This window comes from Zophobas morio, unplaced genomic scaffold (assembly GCF_036711695.1).
Source record: "Zophobas morio isolate AGI-343-1 ecotype UQ-CSIRO unplaced genomic scaffold, CSIRO_AGI_Zmor_V1 ptg000014l, whole genome shotgun sequence".
Taxonomy (NCBI): Eukaryota; Metazoa; Arthropoda; class Insecta; order Coleoptera; family Tenebrionidae; genus Zophobas; species Zophobas morio.
In genome coordinates this window covers 1,777,597-1,798,120 of record NW_026972119.1, presented here as the reverse complement: position 1 = coordinate 1,798,120, position 20,524 = coordinate 1,777,597, and the positions used below count along the sequence as shown (strand labels likewise).

At 33.4% G+C, this 20,524-nt stretch overlaps 1 protein-coding gene across 1 annotated transcript; it reads right to left on the bottom strand.

Moving 5' to 3' along the window:
• Positions 1-3,163: 3,163 nt before the first annotated feature.
• Positions 3,164-5,987, bottom strand: LOC135129127 (poly(ADP-ribose) glycohydrolase-like). Its single transcript, XM_064056208.1, has 9 exons — positions 5,845-5,987; positions 5,484-5,756; positions 5,283-5,432; positions 4,993-5,231; positions 4,850-4,944; positions 4,640-4,802; positions 4,272-4,590; positions 3,995-4,223; positions 3,164-3,936 (listed from the first exon to the last, which is right to left on the bottom strand). The coding sequence occupies exons 2-9, from the start codon at positions 5,736-5,738 to the stop codon at positions 3,299-3,301; spliced, it is 2,088 nt and encodes a 695-aa protein (XP_063912278.1). The 5' UTR covers positions 5,739-5,756; positions 5,845-5,987; the 3' UTR covers positions 3,164-3,298.
• Between the last annotated feature and the right edge of the window lie 14,537 nt (positions 5,988-20,524).

Genomic DNA, 20,524 nt, shown 5'->3' with positions numbered 1-20,524 from the left:
AATTTGTTGAATTTAAATGAAATGAATCGTTTTGGTAAAAATTCTTCGGCAGATATTGACTTAAAGCCATTGAATACAACAAAAACGGAAAATTACATTTGGAAACAATTTCAAGAGTTTTGCAAGCAACGGAACTATGAGTTAACGGCCTGGACGTCTAATGATGAATTGGGAAATATCTTGAAGGACTGGGCGTTTAATATGAAACGGAAAGATGGGTCAGACTACAAAGAAGGAGTTGTGAAAACTATGGAACGTGAGTGCCAAGCTTTTACAAGAACAATACTTCAAAAACCACAATCGAAAAATCGATCCTTTCAAAGATTTGGCATTTGAAGGGGCCCGTAAAGCTCGGTCAACGAAAAGAAAGCAACTTCAATTAATACCGGAAAAAAGGAAAGCTAGTTCTGCGGCTTTAACAAGAGACGAGATTCTAAAAATCATCCAGAATTTTGACGAAAATTCGTCCGACGACTTACAGAAAAATTTTTATCAAATTGCAGCTGTGGAGCTGGCCTGGCGTGGAAATGAAGCAGCATCATGTGTGGTTAATTTTTTTAAAAAGGAATTGAATAATTACGGCTTACCAACGGGTCCCTTGGAGTACAACACAATTTTTGGAAAAACAGCTCAAGGAGGCGACAAAAATCTCGTCGACAGCAAGTGGCTGACACTCAACAAAGAAAATGAAGATTTGTGTCCAGTGAGGTTGTATGAAAAAATGATGTTCAAGCGCACCCCGAACATCAAGACGAACCGGTTATTTTTAACACCAAATAATAATTGGAAGGTTTGGTACAAGAACTGCCCTGTTGGCGTAAATCAGATAAGTAAATGGACACGTTTAGGTGCAGAGAATGTTGGTATAGACACAAAAAAGGCAAGAATCACCAACCATTCTAACCGTTCATCCGCAGTGAGTATATTAGCAAATGCTGGTGCAAATTTGCAAGAGATTATGAAAGTAACTGGTCATTCTACACCAAACTCGTTGAAACCATACTTAAAACTCAACGAACAGCATCATACCAAAATCATCAATCAAATTCGGAACAATCAAAATGTTTCGTCGTCATCAGTGCCATCAACGTCCTCCCTTCAACAGCAGGAACCTCTTAATACAAATAACATTTATTATAATAACTGTATTTTTCATTTTCATAATAATTAAAGTTAATTTAGTGTAAATGTAATTAGTATACTGTCAATTCATTATATAATCGTAACGAATATCACTCGAGCATTAGAAAATAATCTCAATACTAACCTCTTAACTCGACAATAATCAGAAACACCACTCGACCTTCGGTCTCGTGGTTTTTCAGATTATAAGTCTCGTTAATCGGTCAGTATTTTCGATTATTTTCTATGCTCTTGTGATATTATAACTGAAAAGACACTCGCGAATTGACAGACATATACATATGAAAACCAAATAAGTACAAAAACCCTACGCTAATGTTTTGAATCATTGCAAATGTTTGAATATCACAAATTTAATAAAAACAAAGCAAATCTGAATTAAAGTAACTGGATGCAAATACACAAGTTATTACGGGTGTGTGGCGTCAAATTTGAAGTTACGGCAGTTACCTAACAGGAGCACAAAAAAATATCCCTGGGGCGTTCTAGGACAAGCGGAGTTTGGGGCTACCGGTCGGGGCTGTTCTCCCCCCACGACGGTGACTCTATCTATCGCAAGCCTACCCACACAGCACATCTCCATGACGAACATGCCATCCGAAACTAGGCCATTACGATCGCAGATCCGCATTTGGGTCTCGGCTAAGAACGGAAGCCGACAGGGCTACAACATCGCGACCGCCCCTGAATCTATCCAAACCTGTACCCTTTGTGCAGGTGACGCGATAAATCTGGCCAGCTCGACTAGGAACCGCACTTCCCTTCTGCCGCGTTTTCTGTGTTATTTAACCTCAATTCCATTTTAAATGTTCAATATCTTATGACCCTGATATTAACAACAACGGAGCAAGTGTTAAAGTTTCAAAACAGCAATAAACAACATTTAAATTCGCCATACAATCTTGTGGAATTTTAAACAACAAATAAGTCTTATGTGAGATTAAAAGTTGATTAGATAGTTTATACGATGGACACATCAAAAGATCTGGTGGGAAATAAACTTGTGTAAAGAAAAATATTATGTGAGGTTAACACTGCAGAGCATGAAATTTACGTTCAATTAAAATAATACAACAAAGGAAATTACTGAGGTTAAAATTGTGAGATAGAGAAAAACTATATAAGGTGAAAAGTTGAAAAATTAACAAAATATTGCAATTCATTAGTTTTAACAAAATTGAGGGTTTATTTCAACAGCTGAAAGGAATTGATGCACCAATATAAGTACAAAACTAACAAAAAAAATAATTCTATAGTGGCGCGTAACCCAAATTACAACAATTTGAGGGACATAGCTTTTAATGAATTTACTTGTGATGCATTGTGTGAAAAATATTCGGATTTGATGAATATTTTCTCTAATGCACCGGTAACAAGTTGTGATGTGAGAAAGATCGTTTTCCATGTTTAAAGATGCTTTAACGGCAACAATTATTTTAGAGAAGATCATTTAGAACAGTATGTGGTGATACAACATTTTAATACAGCTAGAAACTCTCAAAATAACAAGAATTCTTCAGAGGTTGGCGCATAACCTTATTTTGTGTATAATTATTTAATTATTTTTTATTATTTATTTGTTACATCAGTTTGCAAACACGCGAGTATCAGGTCCCGCCACTGCACTCGATGTAGCTGACCGCATCGAGTGGTCGGCACTACTGCGCGCGGAGAGTGCCACACAATACCTGGATGATTGCATTTGGTAGATATGTGTCAGGACAGTGGTTATAATGTCTTTAGCCTGTGGTTTTTAGTCTGTCCAACCAATACCCGGGCTGTGGCCATTCTTACCCCACCACTCCGGATGAATTGGACAAATGGTACTACTTTATTTGAAAAAATTAAAAAATATTGTGATGGTTGAACACAGCCAAGATTCCAGTGACTTGAAAAGCAGTACAAGGATTAAATTATGATGTCTTGGTGAGCATATAAAAAATTATGAATAAAAATGGTCAAAATGATCCCCGACCTTCCCTACTGTTCTGTATTTGCGCTTAGTATTAAAATACACATGGCAATCGTAATACAAAATATATTTTATATCAAATTTATTTATAACGATTAATTAATTATTTATTTAAATTATTTCTAGCACTTTTCTTAAAAAATCTACATGCCATTACGATAGTTACTCATTCTCGGACACTAACTATAAATAACTGTTAACATGATTTGTCATTTTTGAAAAATAATCGGTAATTTTCCGTTTTTTATCTTCAATAAAACTCAAAGGTTTGGCGGGTTCTTCAACTACATCCTCTTCCATGCCAATCTCTATTGATTCTTTTTTTGGCTCATTACTAAAAGAACTTTGATCAACTTTCTTTATTCTATCAATTTCAGTTAGCAAGGTTAATTCTTCACTACTACTTTCTTTGGATACTGACTTGCTACCATCAATCATATCAATTATTTGAATTACTTCATCACTGTTGATAGGAGATTTTTTTGTACTTTTCTGTTCAACAGAAATTGGTAGCGCGGGGTACTTTTTAGGACTTGTATTTTTACCACTTTGTTTACTTTGTGAATAATTTATATTACAGATTTCACTTGTTTTAATGCCTTTCGAATTTGGTGTGTTTTTCTTGTTTTTCAATTCCTGATCATTAGTGGATGATGAAGGCATATTAACTTCAGTTTTTCTCTTTTGTGTATTAAAACATAAAAACTGTTTTAGTGTAGGTTGTGATTTCATATCAAAGTGGCACTGTTGTATGAAACAGTACAGTTTATCTTGAGATAAATTTGCAGTGCAGAATCGACACAGGTACCTCCACAACTGACCTAAAAGCACACAAATAATAAGACAAACACCTATGTATATATAGTTAGCAAGAATTACAGATCAGTATTTTATTGTTAGCCAAAAACAGATGTATTTTATAGAAATCATCCCTCAGTTCAGTGTCGCCAAACGAGTAGTAGACTAAATCCCTACCAGAGGCGCTGCACGCCATTAACTGAATTATGGATTTTAACTTGGGGTCCCCTTTGAAAGCTCCACAGCCCCAATTCCCAGTAGCAACTGGTGACAAATTTTGTTTCTCTTTGCTACTGAAACCTACATACGCCTGAAAATGTTATTTTCATCAATTATTTCTACATAAGAATTTCTATACTTTATTTAATTCTCTTAAAATTGTTGAGCAGTGAAATTGATCTTTTGACTTTGTAAAGCGTGTTGCGTCTATCACAGCCACAGTGGTTTTTCTTCTACCATATTCATCAAATGGTGTTTCATCATTGACATTTCCATTCCATTTAAATGAATCAGAATAACCAGAATAATTACTGTATCGTTCCACACCTGTTATAACAAGTGCTTCACCATCTCCCAATTCCTCTGTAAAAAGCCTACTGATGATGAGTTCTGGACAAATAACAAATCTTATTTCTTCTTGTACACAGCCATAACCCAAGACTCCACCTCCTACAAACCTTAATTTAAACTTTAAAATTACATATTTTACATAAATTACAAACTTACTTGTTTGCAAAATCAACTTGTAATAATCCAAGTCCTTCTTCAATTGTACCAGAACTTGTTATATGAATTCTAGTGTTCCCTAAATTATTGTCCAAAGTGTCCCATCTAGGCATGTAACTTTTTGGTACATACTTTCTTTCAAATGTTATAACACCAACTGGGTCTGCAAAATAATATGAGAAATGTAAATATCCAAATTTTATTATTTACTTTTTGCTGTGACTCGTCTGAAATAATGGAGAATACATTTTAATTTTTCTGAAACACAATTTTGTCTACTTATTCTTTCATCAGCTGTGAATAATCTGCAATGATAACATTATATAAAGTACTAAAATTTTCTCATTTGTTACTTGATAAAATTAATGCCAGGATACGTTCCAGCCATTTCTTTTCGCCATATAAAAGTACACAAAAAAGCATTGGCTAGCAAAGAAGCCACTTGCAACTGACTAAAACTAACTGATTTGGAGTGATTTTTCTTCAGCAGCGGTATGCTGCCTGGAACAAACTCAGGCAATCGTAAGGCAAGCTGAATAATTTTAGGTAATAAGTGTGTGAAAAAGTGTTGTGCTTCATCTTCTTCTAAAACCTGAAGTAATTCTCATAATTTTTTATAATGTAAGCAAGTACACTTACTTACTTCATGAAAAAAGTGATGTAAAGCGCTAAACTTGGGAAGTTTGTTATTGTAACAACTTATTGCTTTTTCTAGTTCATTTACAGAGTTAATTGGCCGAGAGAGTGCTTCCGTTATTATCTCCCATCTAGGTTTTACAATTTCTTCTTCATTCTATAAACATACAAATAAAATAAGATTCATAGATATTACACATATACACACCTCTTTCACTAAAAATAAACTGTGCGGAGAATAAGGCATTCGAACATAATCATCTTCCCAGTGTTTAGGATGTGAATTGTAATGTGGTTGTGGAGGTTCTTTTAAAGATGCAGGAAATTCATATAAAATATGATGATATTTGGACGGTGAAATCAGCGTGGTGCTAAAACACCAAGGGACCTGTCCTTTGTACATATCCAACAAAGGTGTGCCTAACCATGTTTGATCTGTAGTTTTCTCATCGTTATCGTACATGATGAAATTCTGCGCAACCTGTAAATAAGTAACAAATGAACAAAACTAACGCATTTTTGGAAGCCATTATTTATGCACCCTAAATGTAACAATTGTTTTCTCTTACCCGTATAAACTCGTTTGTTGTTTTTAACTCTCTTTAAATTATTATTATTTTAATAAAAGTTCAAACACACACAAAAGAAAGCAACAATGATAAAAATTATAGGTTATATTATGTTATATGTCAAAATGACATTTCTGTTCATCACGGGAACAACACACTCTATGGAAAATGCTGATAGAAAACTCAGCGTTGCCAGAATGCCAGACCGTTCTTGAATTCCGTAATAGGTGGCAGCACTGTTGCCATTTTTTTTTGGGTAAGGCGCAAACTGCATCGTCAATTATCGCGAAAATATTACAGGAAAAATATACGTTTTACAAAAAAATAATTTTGATAGGTCTGATTATCGAAAATAAATAAACAACTTAATTTTTACATTTTTAATTCAGCTGCACTAAAATAAAAAATAAACCGAATGCTTTGAAATCTTGGAGATGTTTTAAATTTATAAGCATGGTAAAATTTTGATCAAAATGTATTTGCTCATCCCCCTAAAAATTTGATGACGCCGCCGCAAAATTTTGCTAAAAAAATGCTATCTTAAATGTGTAAAGAATGATGAGTGAGTCTATACTTGTGATTTATCACTGCGTTAATATTTTTTAGATTTGCTTATACGGGGTTTCTGAAAAAAATTAATGACTGAGTCAATTAATTTTATTGATTAAATCAAGAAATGCAAAACTGAATACTCTGAAATCTTGCAGACGTATTTGCCTTAAATTACAAGTACTATACAGGATGTTCTTTTTATCTGTTTACGCCTGACAATTTTTGCATAGGCAACATATTATACACCTCTGAGACGACTTCGTCCAATTTAATTTTTTTTTAATAAGCAATCATAGTAATCACAAAAAAATGACAAACATGTCAATGCCAAATAATGACAAAATTGAAAAAATTAATACTCATTTTATTTTAAAAAACCCCGCTACAAAAATGTAATACGAAAAACAACATAATAGGCATGCAGTCGTCACGTTTCCGACAACGAGGGAAGCACTGTCTAAACTCTTTAGACCAATTTTTCATATTTACTCTCCGACTTGGTGGGAAGTAAACTGGATGTTGCTTTTAAAGCTTCCAATGCTACTTCTTGTGATACAATTACTTTATTCCATTGTAAATGAAGACGCGTTTTTATAAAAAGTTTTACGTGGAAAATAATAAACAATGGTTGCTATGTAAAATCTACAGCCAAATACTGCATTGAAAGGTTGCGGAATTTTATTGATTTTAATATTTTAAATTTTTGCAGATGTTTTAAAGTTATCGTAATCGCAAAATTTTTAATCAAACTATTATATTTTTCCACAGGGTTTTCGTATTAATCCTGTCGAATTTTTTCGCAAATATTTGGCTTTAAGACCTAGAAAAATTACCCATAAAAATCTGTTAATTTTTTATAGAAAAAAAAAATGTTCAATGCAACGTATAGGTATTAACTCATTTTATAGAAGATATCCGAAACTAATTGTCAAGTTTTTAAAACTTAATGACAGCAGTGTGACTTACAGGACACTGTTTTTGGAGACCCTCAACCACCTGGTTGGCTGATGCTGGAGGAGATATTCTAGATCTTAAAGGTCATGGTGGTTGTCGTTCCTGCAGTGTTTTTACATTTTTACATTACATTTAAATGCCTCCAATATTTTAGTCACATCTTTTGGTTACGGTACATTACGTGGCAGTATATACTTCTCTGCAATTAGTAAAGAAGTGAATCCCGCTAATGGCCCAGAATTAGCTCCACTTGAAAGATATTGTGCAAATGTCAAAAGGCATAAACGCAAGAACGGCGAAATTGCAAAAAATGGATGAACTAAATAAATAATTAAAAGCAAATGAAAATAAAAATAAAAACACACTGAGAATACAAGGAACGAAAGAAGTGTGCAAAACCCAATGAAATCTTTAGCACTTGTTAATCTTAACTACAATGAGACATTATTATTTGCTTAATAACAAGCTAGTTAAATCATTTAATAAAACGGTTTTATTTTTTGTCGCGCATTTTCTTTTTTTATGTCAATATTTCGCACTGTGTGAATAAGATTCATATATCTTAAAATGTGGTATGTAAGTGAAAATGTAACTAAAAAATTACCAAAACATTTTTGTTTCAATAATACCGACTATTTACGATAACAGTCAACTACTAGATGCTATACTTAAATGCCCTTTAAAAAATATAATAAAATTAATTTCGAAATATGTTTTATAGAATTCTGAAATTTTGACTTACGGTAGCCTTGCTCTCACAGTAGGTACGATTTGTATGTCAACTGTATTTCGCGAATATTCCTTATTTACAGTTCAAAAACTAGCCGGACAATGCTGTACATCTTGGGGAATTTTTAACAACCAAATTGAGCCACTTACAAGAAAATATTTAATATTAGAAGCGCACATATTGTAATGGATAATTTGCATAGAGCTAAAAATTGCAATAATTAATTCGAACCCATTGACATTTTTCTCTATTTCTACCTCCATGCAAACGAAGACCAGTTATATATTCAAGTACACAATACTTTTGAAGTAATCATTCAAGAACATTGCTAAGATTATGTGTGTCATATGGAGACATTTTTGCGAAATGCAAAAGTTTGTAGATATAAAGTCGGGGCACAATGAAAAAAACAGGAGAAACATGGTTAGATTTTGAAACTTCGTACACAAGAACTATTTTCTCACCAACAGTATGCTGAGAATCACTGTAAGTTAAAATTGAGCAGTGAGTGAACTTGTATATATATATTTATAAAGTCTATTTGTTATAAGAATTCCATAGTCTTGTAAAACCGTAACAAATAATACTTTTCAAACGTTACTATTTTTGTCTCACTTTCTCTCATTGCGGTTGAGATGATACGTATTGCCTAGTATTTTAGGGGCGGTCCTAAAGATCTACCGGTAGGTGCGTACAAAGCAGAAGTTCTCAAACAAAAAATACTGTTTTGTTGAACTTGAAAATGAGATGTTTCATGAAACAGATGAAATGTAAATTTTAAGTTAAGGTGGTATCACTCAGAATTGTCACACAACAGTTGAGCATAAATAACTCTTCACGTAGTCCAAACACTCTCTAGTGTTCTCTAGTCACTTTTCAAATATCTTAACGACTGCTACTGCTATCGTTGTTCCGTGCGTGTAGGAGGTATAATGTTGTCGCTCTTTCAAAATGACCGCATCAAATAACGGTAGACGCTTAGCGAGGTTTTAATGAAAATTGGTCTGGACCACTGGAAGAGGGTGGAGCGTTGTGCATGCTGCATCCGAAATTCCGCGTGAATCACAAATGCAACCTTTCACAGTTTTTATGATAACGCTGAATTTTGTAATTTAATCTATAGGTAATATTGCAAATGAAACCCTTGCTATGGAACAGAAGTAGTATAATAAATAATATAAACATTTTGTGTACCCCAGTTATAATAAAACAATGAGTATTAAATTACAATTATAATATATCTATCAAAACATTAATTTTATAATTTAATTTCTTAAATTATGCATTTTTTTGTAATTTAAGTGAATTCGATCGATAAAAGTACCTAACAGAATAATTAACAAAAACAACTATTACAATAAATTATTTAAAAATACAGAGTACATACATCACTAATTGCAAGTGTCACATTTCCTAGACACCGAAAACAGAAAAGAACAACAATAAAACATTTATTACTCAGAAAAGTCTAAGTAATAAGTGAATATACTTATATAAAACTGTTAGAACAGTATTTATTTAAACTTTGGTCTAAACTTGTTTAGACAGAACATACCGCGCTCTTGAAGCAAAGTATAACATATTTAGCTTTGTTGAAAAAGTGTAAAGATTTGATTTTGCATATCCTAAATCATGAAACGTTGAGAAAACAAAATTAGAAATTCGTGCGATGGACCCTATTACAATACTTTCCTAGCTTATGCTTGAGAAGAAAGAAACAACAATAACTGTAACAAACAATACATAATTCAGACATAAAATTTAGGATAAAGAATTTCTTATTCTCTCTGCCTCCAAATATAAAAAGTTAACTTTTATGGTCATCCTTAATTAATTCCTTTAGATAAAAATTGAAAAAAAAATCTTTTAATTTCTGATGCATTTTTTCTTTATAAAATGTTTCGTCTCTGGAAATTTCTTCGTATAAAACTCCTTTCGGTGTCCAAAAAACAAAGAAGCAACTTTTTTTATTAGAAACATAGAGTTGTCCTTGAACTTGATAAAAGTAGCTATGATTGCGTTTGAGTTTGAATTTATTATTTACTATTGTTGCAAAGTCTACTTTTTTTTGATTAATGGCTTCTTCAGGAGTGAGAAATCTGGCTGCATAAGGGCATTTTATCTCTAAAAGTGTATTTTCACCAATTATGCCATCTGGAGAGGCACCTAAATAATTGTCGGTTGGATGAATATATAATCCACATGGACGAATTTTTTCTTTTAAAATAGATTCCATGTCCCGTCGAGCTATTACTTCATTATCTACTCCATATCTGGTACTCGTATTGCCTCTAAATCCTGTCAAAATGGACCTACTAACTTTTAAACAATCTGTCTGAGGCCGAAGTTTACATATCCGACCGAATGCAGAAGCTGTAAGACGGATTCGTCTTTCTTCATGCCACAATGTGCAGCTTGATTGTTCCTTGGTAGAAGCTTCAAACTGATTAATTTCTTCTATAGTTTTGCATAATCTATGTATATAACGTTGTTTTAATTCATCTGAGATCTCCGTGTCCATTATGTGAGGATCCAATCCATAATCTGCATCCGCAGTTGCTTTATCTAGAGATCTTTTTGCGTTTCTTTTCTCTCGGTCATAAAGAAGACGTTTTCGACATAAAACTGCTTTTCGTTTATCCACAAACCTTTTTGTGTGCACTCCAGGACTTCTGTGTGTTATGGCTTGGTGAATCTTTGAAAGATATTCACCTTGCGAATTCCACGAATAACCAGCTGCAAAACACCTTAGACTGTATCCTCCTCTTCTCGTGAAATCAACTCTTTTACCTCCAATAAATTTTGCTAAGACAGAGTTATAATTTTCGAAAGCATTGTTTGTCATGTTTTTCAAAAGGCTGCTGCTGTTATTAACCAATCTGTTTAAGTGGATTATAATCTCATTATATAAGCCACATTGTTCCAACTCCGGGATAAAATTTTTTTCTTTGTCTTTGGAACCATTACAAAAGTATGTATCGCATTGTTCATGATTACCAAAGACATGGTGAATACTATTCAGAATATCTTTTTTCAAAAATGCATTCTGCTCTTCTGACGTATTTTCATTAGTAGATCTCCTGTATTTAATTGCACAACAGATAGCTAGTCTCAGCCTTTCAATATTATTTTTCAACATTTGCCTTAACAACATTGGGATTTGGCAACCTTTGGAACTAAACCGTTTTTGGTGTAGAACTCGTAACTGACTGACGAAGTTCCTTAACAAGTGGTTGGAACATTCTATTTTCTTTACTGGAAACGGACCATATGGTCGTTCTTTCACAATTTTGGAATAAACACTACTGTCACCGTCAGCCACCAAAAATCCATATTTTAGACCATGCATTGTCATACTTTGTTTGAAACCTTCAAGTATAATGTCACTTTCCATAGAAGTGGAAGATCCGTTCCAGTTTTTAAAACAAAGATGATTTTTGTTTGTTCCATTGTGACATGTCGTACAGTATTTATTTCTTATCCCTAAAAATAATAATTTTCCTGTTCGTTGTCCAACAATACATGCTGCACCCGATTTTGAATTATAGTTGCTACGATAAGAACGCTTAGCCCATGATCCATCCGCTACAACCGTAATGACGGGTACTCCAGTATCATCTATTTCTCCAGCTTCTTTTGCCAAAAAACTTTCTTCTTGTCCTGCCTGAAGCATTGAATTCCAGCATTCCTCTTGGAAAATTTCTTGGAAATTTTCTTCTAATTTCCGAAATTTGTTGTACGACATGCACGGAATATTTAAAGTGCTAGAAAATTCTTGCAACTGTGAGTATCCACAACCGGTATTAATTGTTCCCAGCACTGCACTACCGTTCGTATTCATTTTGCCATCGGGTTTATCACTATAAACACAGTGACGTTGAGCACACATTTTACATTTCAACTCAAACGTCGACACAAACCCATCCCTAATTTCTTTGATGACTTCTATATCATTTGCACCACAAGAAAAAAGATCCAGATGTGGAAAAGTGAATAACTGCTGAAAAAAAAATTGTATATCAACAATTCTTTTCCCATCGAGAATATTTCTGAAATTAAATAAGTGTGAGACAATGTAGTAAAGTCTAATGATTAGTCTAATTACTTTTTGTTCATGGTGGTGTCGTTTTCTATTTCCATACAGTCACTTGCGTTAGTTTCGATTTCAGTTTTCGAACGATCCTCACAATAAGTCTCGTCGTCTATGCTTTTCCTGGAAAAACCATGGGTAAATTTACCTTGCTGACTACTGTACTAGTGTTTAATAGTTTATAAATATAATTACTTGTTCTGTATGGTGCTGTTGTTTCCAATTTCCATAAAATCACCAACGTTACTTTCAATTTCGTTGCCAATGTCACTGGTTCCGCTTGGTATACTTATTCTAAACATGAAATGGAAAATTTGTAACAAAAAATTACGCAATGTTGGCAAGATTTGATACCTTTCAGCAGTTATTTTCAACTCATTTCTTATACCTCTCCGTTTGTCCCATCTGTTGACAAAAATGTAGTGTTATTTGATGTCACTGTTTTTTTATTTATTTTTTTTTTCAAATTTTAAAACTTACCTGTGTTGTGCAATAATTCGTTTACTTTTTCGTTTTGTTGATAAATTTAATTTTCTCCTGTTAGCCATTCCACGGCACTAAAGTATCTAAATGTTCTTAAAAATGTAACACACAATGAACACTATCAGCTATCACTACAACACACGTTTCGCAGAAAAAAGATTGGGCCTCGTGTACTGCCACTTATCCGTTTCAAAAACAGAAAGAAACTGAAGATTTTAGCAAAATGTGTTGCAAATATGCATGTTATAAATCTAAAGTACATAGGCGGCATCAGCGGTTGTTCTTGCCGCTTCCTTGTAGGTTGCTTCTGACTTAGTGTATATTTTCATATTTTTCGTGGTAACAACAATACAAGATAGAAATACTTTACATTTATTACTGTCATTTCCGTCGCATCTGGTTTATCCGTGCAGGGTTGAATTGTCTCCCAGTACCCTCAGGTAGACTTTAGAGCTAGAATTGCCATAACTACTAATTTCCTATGATGTAGGGAAAATATTTTAAAATTTTAACTGATTTCTAAATATATAGTAATGAAGGGAACAACCACATAGATAGCTGCTTTGATGTGATAGATTTGATTTTTAGAATTTTATTTTTTCTCTTTATTGTAACTTTTAAAGTTATAAAAAGATGTGTCTAACAGTAAAGTAAAGGTAAAGAGACATGCTATGTGTATGTTGCAAATAAGTGTTTTGATTACAAAATTTTGTCATGACCTTATCAATATTTTTACACGGCACGTGTACCAATTCCGATAGATGCAGTCTAATACTAACAATAACAGTATTGTAGCACCATTTTTAATCTATAGAATAAATTGACTCAATGGTAATTTTTTTCTCAGTCACCCTGTATATGCAATTCTAAAAAATATGAACGCATTGATAAACCACAACAAACGGGAGATTTACTTTTTCATAGTCTAGGGGTCATGAAACGTCGAGAAAACATAAAATTAGTCATTCGCCAGATGGATCTCTTTACTGCCTGATCAGCAAAAAAATCTCTAAATCGAATCTTACAATTATCTGACAAAACTGAATATGTTATACCATACCGGACTTCAAGGGCGAGGAAAGTGCTGTCTAAATAACTTTAGACCAATTTTTATAATTCAACAATTTACATAGAGTATCAAAAATAAAACACTTCCGAATAATTTTGAATGTGTTGTGCTAATTTTTTTTTTTTATTCCACCAATATTTTCTATTTTGACAAAATGACGAAAGAATCGAAACCTGGAGTGCAAACCGAGTAAAATTTGAAGCCTCTTTTGTCAGGGTAGGTATTTTACCCTGCATAATCTCCGCCTTCCCAATTTCACGGTCAACTTCCGACGAAAGGTCCGACCCACTGTGCGACAGAGATCGCAGTAGGTACAGCTGAAAACTTGAAGCAATTTTTTCATCTGCAGCGCTTACTTAAATGACGTTGTATATGAATTGTGTAACACTTATTAAAAAACCTATTGATGCAATCTGTTAAGAAAGGTTCGTTGTAGATACCTCTTTTTTTAATTTTTTTCGCACTACAAAGTGTACGTTGTAACAGCAATGTAAATGTCGTCATTTTTGCGTGTTTTTACTTTTTTTTTTACACAGAAAACAGAACTGAAAATCAAATTTTAATATAAGAGGGACAAAATATGTCTAATAAGGATTGTTAAGAAAAAAAATTATCGTCCTAAGTCAATTTCTCTCGTTTTTACAGGACATTTCAAATGGGATAAAAACTGTCCTAAACCAGGCCGAGTGATACCGCCTTAATGTTTAATTTTCAGAATACCTTACTAATGGGAAAACGCCTTAAGATTGTACAAGTGGACGGTGGAAACCATAGAAATAATATTATATGGAAGTAACTTAGAGAGAGGCGCGCGTTGTCAACACAGTGGGACAGAGATAGGGCTCTCTGGGTGGCAAAACATTGACGCGAAACTACAGAGCACTGTGTTTCTGGAGGTTTCTTTCGTGCTGTCGCATGGTGTTTGAAGGTGTATTTTTGCAAATTTACGTTTTTTAGGCTCAAGTTACCTTATTTAAATGTCTACAGTCTTCTTAAGTTGTATTTTATCGGACTATTTGTTAAGCATCGTGAAATCGTGTTGTGCGTATAATTGCATAGAACGTGCAAAGACAGCAATCCTGTTTCATTTCATAGGTAATAATCACATACACAGACGAAGGATTTCGTAAATAATTTAAAAATTTTGTTAGATTTCCTAAACATTCCGAGTTACGAAAAAACTGATCATTGCTACAAAAAGAGGGAATTTTATATCCATTGATTATTATTTTAGTTATTTGTACGTGGATTTAGAAAATAGATTTTAGTAGAAAATTCCACACAATCTAAAATGTTTAATTTAATTAGGCACCCTGTCACTTTTATCGAAAGTTTAATTACTTTTATATTTAAAATTTCAGAATTACCAATGAAGATACACTACAAGATTAGTTAACTTGTAGAAGATTATTGTACTAAATGAATTCGTAATATATTGCAGATTCTGTATACATATCATTTTATTAAAAGACTATCTCCACCAGTTTTTTTTTTTTTTTGATGATTTTTGTTGTTTCACATTACACATAATTTTAATGTAAACTTCAAAAATATAGTTTTCATTAACAGACGTTTGTTATAACTGATTGTTTGAACAAATTCGTAAGAAAACGTATTAATTCCCGTTCAAATGAAGCGTTTCTTGCCACCCAGCACGTGATACGTGGTCACCCGTCCTTTCCCCACTGATGCATAACCGCTCTAGCTGTTTCTTTCTTATGTTGATTACACTCGTTCGCGTATGGAAACGTATACAAGGCTCCATCCACTCCTTTATTAGATCAATGGTGGAAACTGTTTCTTCGATTTTGCATTTTGTCTGCAACAAAACATAACTGTTTGAGAATCTCTGTCAAATTTCGGGTTTCACGCCGACAGCCGGAGCTGTGTGATTTCTCTCTCGCACATCCGCTTATGTTAAAAGAGATAGCGTTTGGTTGTTCTTGTTTCTCACAGCATAACGCAAAGTATCGATGGTGGAAAAGAGAGAGAATGAGTTTTACGATATCCTGAAAATATTATAACACATGGAGTTTACCTTGTCTTTTGCGTTGGTGATAACATTAAGTGACAAAATAGTTACTAAAATAAATTTCTAAAATTCAGGTTTACAATTCAGAATCCATAGTTATATTTTGGAGAATTACGAAGTTCAAGTACCGAGTGGTTTTTCCAGTGTGTGACTGTGTGTCGACTTTAGACATAGGTATTTATTATGTAATATATTTTTAAACAGAATGTTTACCAAAATAAAAAATAAGAGTATTTAACAGAAACAGGACAAATACATGTGCGATCATTTGAAAAAAAAATTGACAAACAGGAAATATTTTTTGGCTTACGATGCCATAGTTGCAAATATGGTAATAGATTTGTTAAATAGCGAAACTCAATTAATAATAATAATAATATGTTCTGTATTGTCCAACAGATTTACCACTTATAGGACGATATTAATAACAATTATTAAGTGTGTTTAACAAAATAAAGTTAAATAAAGAAAATTAACAATAAAAAAAAAAGAAAAAATATAACAAACTTCTAGGTGTCCCTAACAAAATACATCATTATATACATTATCTACAGCTTTGCACATGACATGAATCGGTGAACGTTGTAAAACATTTGTTCTCGCCATTGGCACTTGAAAACTTGCTTCATATCGTGATGCTAAACGTGGCACATAAAATGGTAATTTGGAAAGTAAAAATGCACAGTCAATCTTATTATGTATTAAATTATAAGCAAATTTTGCACAGCACATTTCTCTCCTTTGTAATAATGATTTCATATTATGTCGACTTTGGAAATTTTGCTGATCAGTACCAATCTGTGGATAAACTCCATCAATTTTATATGATAAATATTTTAAAAATCGTCTGTGAATTTTCTCTAAGGCCATAATATGACATACATAAATAGGGTTTCATATAAGACTTGCATACTCAATTTTACTTAACACATATGCAAAATAAAGTTGTTTAATTAAAGTTAAGTCAGAAAAATGCCTACATGTTCCCAAAACAAAACCTAATGATTTATATGCCGATGTGCAAACAACCTCTCGATGTGGCAGGAATGATAATTCGGAATCAAAAGTTACTCCTAGATCCTTCATGCAATTCTTTTGCTTAATAATATGATTTCCCAACAAATAGGACGATTGAATTGATAAACAATGAATACCAAAAGAAAAAGGCTAACAGGAATCCTCAATAATATAGGGGTTAACCAAACCTGTTCAAAAGCTGATACGAGTATTATTAGATTCTAGCGAGAACGAACTTCTTGAGTCATTGAAATTGATTGTGAAATTTGTCGTAAGAGTGGCCACTGTGGTACTAGTCTTTTATTTTCTCAGAGAGTATTGTATTTGCTACTTATAAATTAGTCAGAGGTCAAAGAACTGTAATAGGCTAATAAGTAGTGATATGTTATTATGAGATACGGACTTATTTAATTAAATAAATGGTTGACAAACATTTGCTTAGTTTTTTTTTGCTTAGAATTCACAAATGCATTCATCTTCGTATTGGTGAATATTATCAAGAAATCTATCTTATTTGCGAGTATTGCAGCTTAATCAATCTAACCGTGGTTTGTTTTATGGAATATTCTAAATGTAACGTAATATTTGCAAGCCATATTTTAACGAATGTTCCCTCTGTAACAGACAATGCAAAACCACACTCCACAACAATGTGGAGTTGCTGTAGGATTTTGCCGTTAATTTTAGTGAATAGAACGGGCGCTGCATCATCTCTATTGAAGTGGCACTTCGAAATTGGACACGTACTGTGTAATCTTGTTATATATCATGTGATTGTTTTAATGTCAGGGAGCAGGAACTGACGAGCAGATTTTACTCAGTATGTGGTACCTATACAATATGTATATACCATTTTAGTTTTTTTATTTGTGACGAAACACTACGGAAAACATTATGCTGTTGTTTGTTGTCATATGTGAGGATATTAGTTTAAAACTTTTTTTTTTGAGAAATTTTGATCTGATATAAAAGGATAAAACAATACTAAATATGTGCAAATGCAAATATGTTAAAAAAAATGTTTACGAATGTTAGAAAATGTTATATTTTAGATAATTGATTCAAAATGTGCATGGTGGTGGTAATCAATCGAATTAATGTCTAATAGTAATAATACGCAAATAGCGTTTTCCTGAAAGCGTCAAGAAACTCATACTTTCGTGCCTTGTGTCTTGAAAGTGGACTATTACCGCTCTATAGTATATTCAAGTGAAAGAGTTAGCAATAAAGACACGTGTTCAACTGCCTATTGGTCGACAAAATTGGGGGAGGGCTTTTCCCAAGCCAGTTTTACACTGTAGTGATATTTCGTTGCCGGTGGGTTTTTTCATTGTTTACTCATCGGTTGCTTTGTGTCGTCTTCTTGCTTCGTCATTTGATCACAGAAATACGGTCGTACTTAAGAAGGATTATATACGAGGTAAGCGCCAAATATTCTCGGCCTGATATATTTGCGATTGCTCGTCGGGAAATTTGTACAACTCATAAAAGACTAGAGGGTCCCCGCAGTATGTGTGTAAAATTTCAAGCCCCACTGCCCATTAGTTTTGATATATTTGAGGAGTAACATTTGAAAAATTATGGACTCATCATGCCTGTTTAAAATTGAAAATCGAACGGCAATAAAATTCTTATCAAAAGATGGAATTGCTCTAAAGGGTATTAAGGACAGGATGGTTTTTGTGTTTGCTGAAGCTTGTCCTTCACATTTTACTAAAAAAAATGATCACAGTTATTTCGTATGGGGTAAGAAACCCTTGAAGACGAACCAATCTTCCAAAAAAATCATGGCCACAATTTTTTGGGACTGTAAAGGCATGTTGTTGATTAATTTTAAAGGATGAAATACCACTGTCAACGCTACATATTATGCTTACTTACTGCATAAATTAGGAGACCGTATTTGGGAAAAAAGGCCGAGAAAATAAACAAGAGGCGTTCGATTGCTTCATGAAAATGCGCTCGTTCATACCGCATGTCTTTCTCAAGCTGTTATAGGGGCCTGTGACTTCGAGTAACTTGATCATCCACCCTACAGTACTGACTTAGCTTCGAACGATTATTAACTGTTCTCTAAGATAAAAAACGACTTGCAGGGAAAACGTTTTGGACGGATAAAGAGGTGCAAACTGCAGTACTACATCATTTTAGTGATAAAGATTCAAATAATTTTTTTAAACGCATAGAGCTGTTAGTTGAACGTAGTTTTGAATGTATTGAAGTTAACAGAGATTATGTTGAAATATAAATATTTAATTTTTTTCCATCAGGTCTCTTTCTTTGTTAGGCCGAGAATATTTGGCGCTTACCTCGTACATATAATCAACGAAACAATTCGATAATAACAACAACTCGAGGCGACTCGAGACACAACCGCTTTCGTAGACCGCACAACAGGAAGGAGAAGTTGGTAAGGACAGGAAGACAGCAAGCGTCGATTCCTTTGTTTCTTGTTCCTCGGGTATCTTCGCTCATCCCGAAGCGGCAGTCTAATCTTGCCAGAATTGGCGGTGTATTGCTGGTTGTCTGGTCTTTAGGGGCATGATGAGTGCATACCCACAAATACTACTTTAAGGCTCCGCCACACAGTCATTAAAAGATGCCAAAATAAGGCAAAACGCCAACCCATTTTGCGCCTTTATTTTAACAGTTGAAGAGCAGGGCGATACATGTGCGTGGTCATGACATAAAAATCTTTAAGGAAGCGTCTTGTATTTTTTAAAAAACGTAGCAGTTTTTAAAATAAAAAATAAAGTGCGTAAAACCCCAGCGGATTTTTAGCGAAAACTATAACTCGGTGTGCTTTTAAAAAATATCGAGGTGATAGAGAATTTTTTTCTACTTTAGGCGCCACTCTTCGTTTTCTGTTAAAATTTTACTTCTTTTAGTTATTGTAAAAAAACTGCAAAGCATTTTGGGCAAATTTTGGTAAGTTAGGCAACCCAAAATATTAGCTGAAGCGGTAAGCTGTAATTTATGGCCCACACAATAGAGCACCTTTTAAATACCTTAAGCTTATTTGACCACCCTTTGAAGTACCTGACAATAGCATTAAGAAGGATATATATATATCTTTTAGTTATATGCACTGGACCCTGTTATACCTGATACATACCTATAGTTGTGGTTCGGGTTCAAACTAGGTAATTGTAATAACTGCATTTATTGAACAATAAATTAATGATTTTATTTTTAATAGCTCTTTAATATTTTTACTGCAAGCCGCATATGAACATTTAATCTCTGCAATTGAATTAGAATTTATTAACCCATCTGGAGAAGCTCCTAAAATTTTTTTTCAAATTTGTTAGAGCTTCAAATTTTTCTTTGGCCTTTTCTTCATTGTCAATAGCAAATTCTATAGACTTGGGCAATTTTTTCATAAAGTTTTATCGGAATGCACAATACTTTTAACGGTATTTGCGATGTTAATTCCGTCTCTCATTTTGTCCTTTCTTTACTCCATTCCCTACACATTCGCTGACCACAAGTACCTTTTTCAATAGCATTTACGTTACTCTGTGACAGCTTTATTAATAAATCCGATTTTTTTCTTTCATACACTTCGTTTTCGTTTGTTCATCGTTGACGATATTATTTTTACCGGAATCCAGAATTCGGATACGCAATTTTTTAATAGAGGTTTTAGTTTTATTAATCGTTTTTGTTTTTTTCAATTTTTGTTCCACAAACGCCTTCGTATACTAACATTGGCCTCCCCAATTTTTTTTTTTTTTTTTGAATAACGGAATT

Excerpts from the sequence above, each read along its gene's own strand:
- LOC135129127 (XM_064056208.1), bottom strand. The coding sequence starts at position 5,738 with ATGTACGATAACGATGAGAAAACTACAGATCAAACATGGTTAGGCACA. Across the intron at positions 5,232-5,282 it reads TACATCACTTTTTTCATGAA|GTTTTAGAAGAAGATGAAGC; the intron begins GTAAGTAAGTGT and ends GAATTACTTCAG. Across the intron at positions 3,937-3,994 it reads TAACAATAAAATACTGATCT|GTCAGTTGTGGAGGTACCTG; the intron begins GTAATTCTTGCT and ends GTGTGCTTTTAG.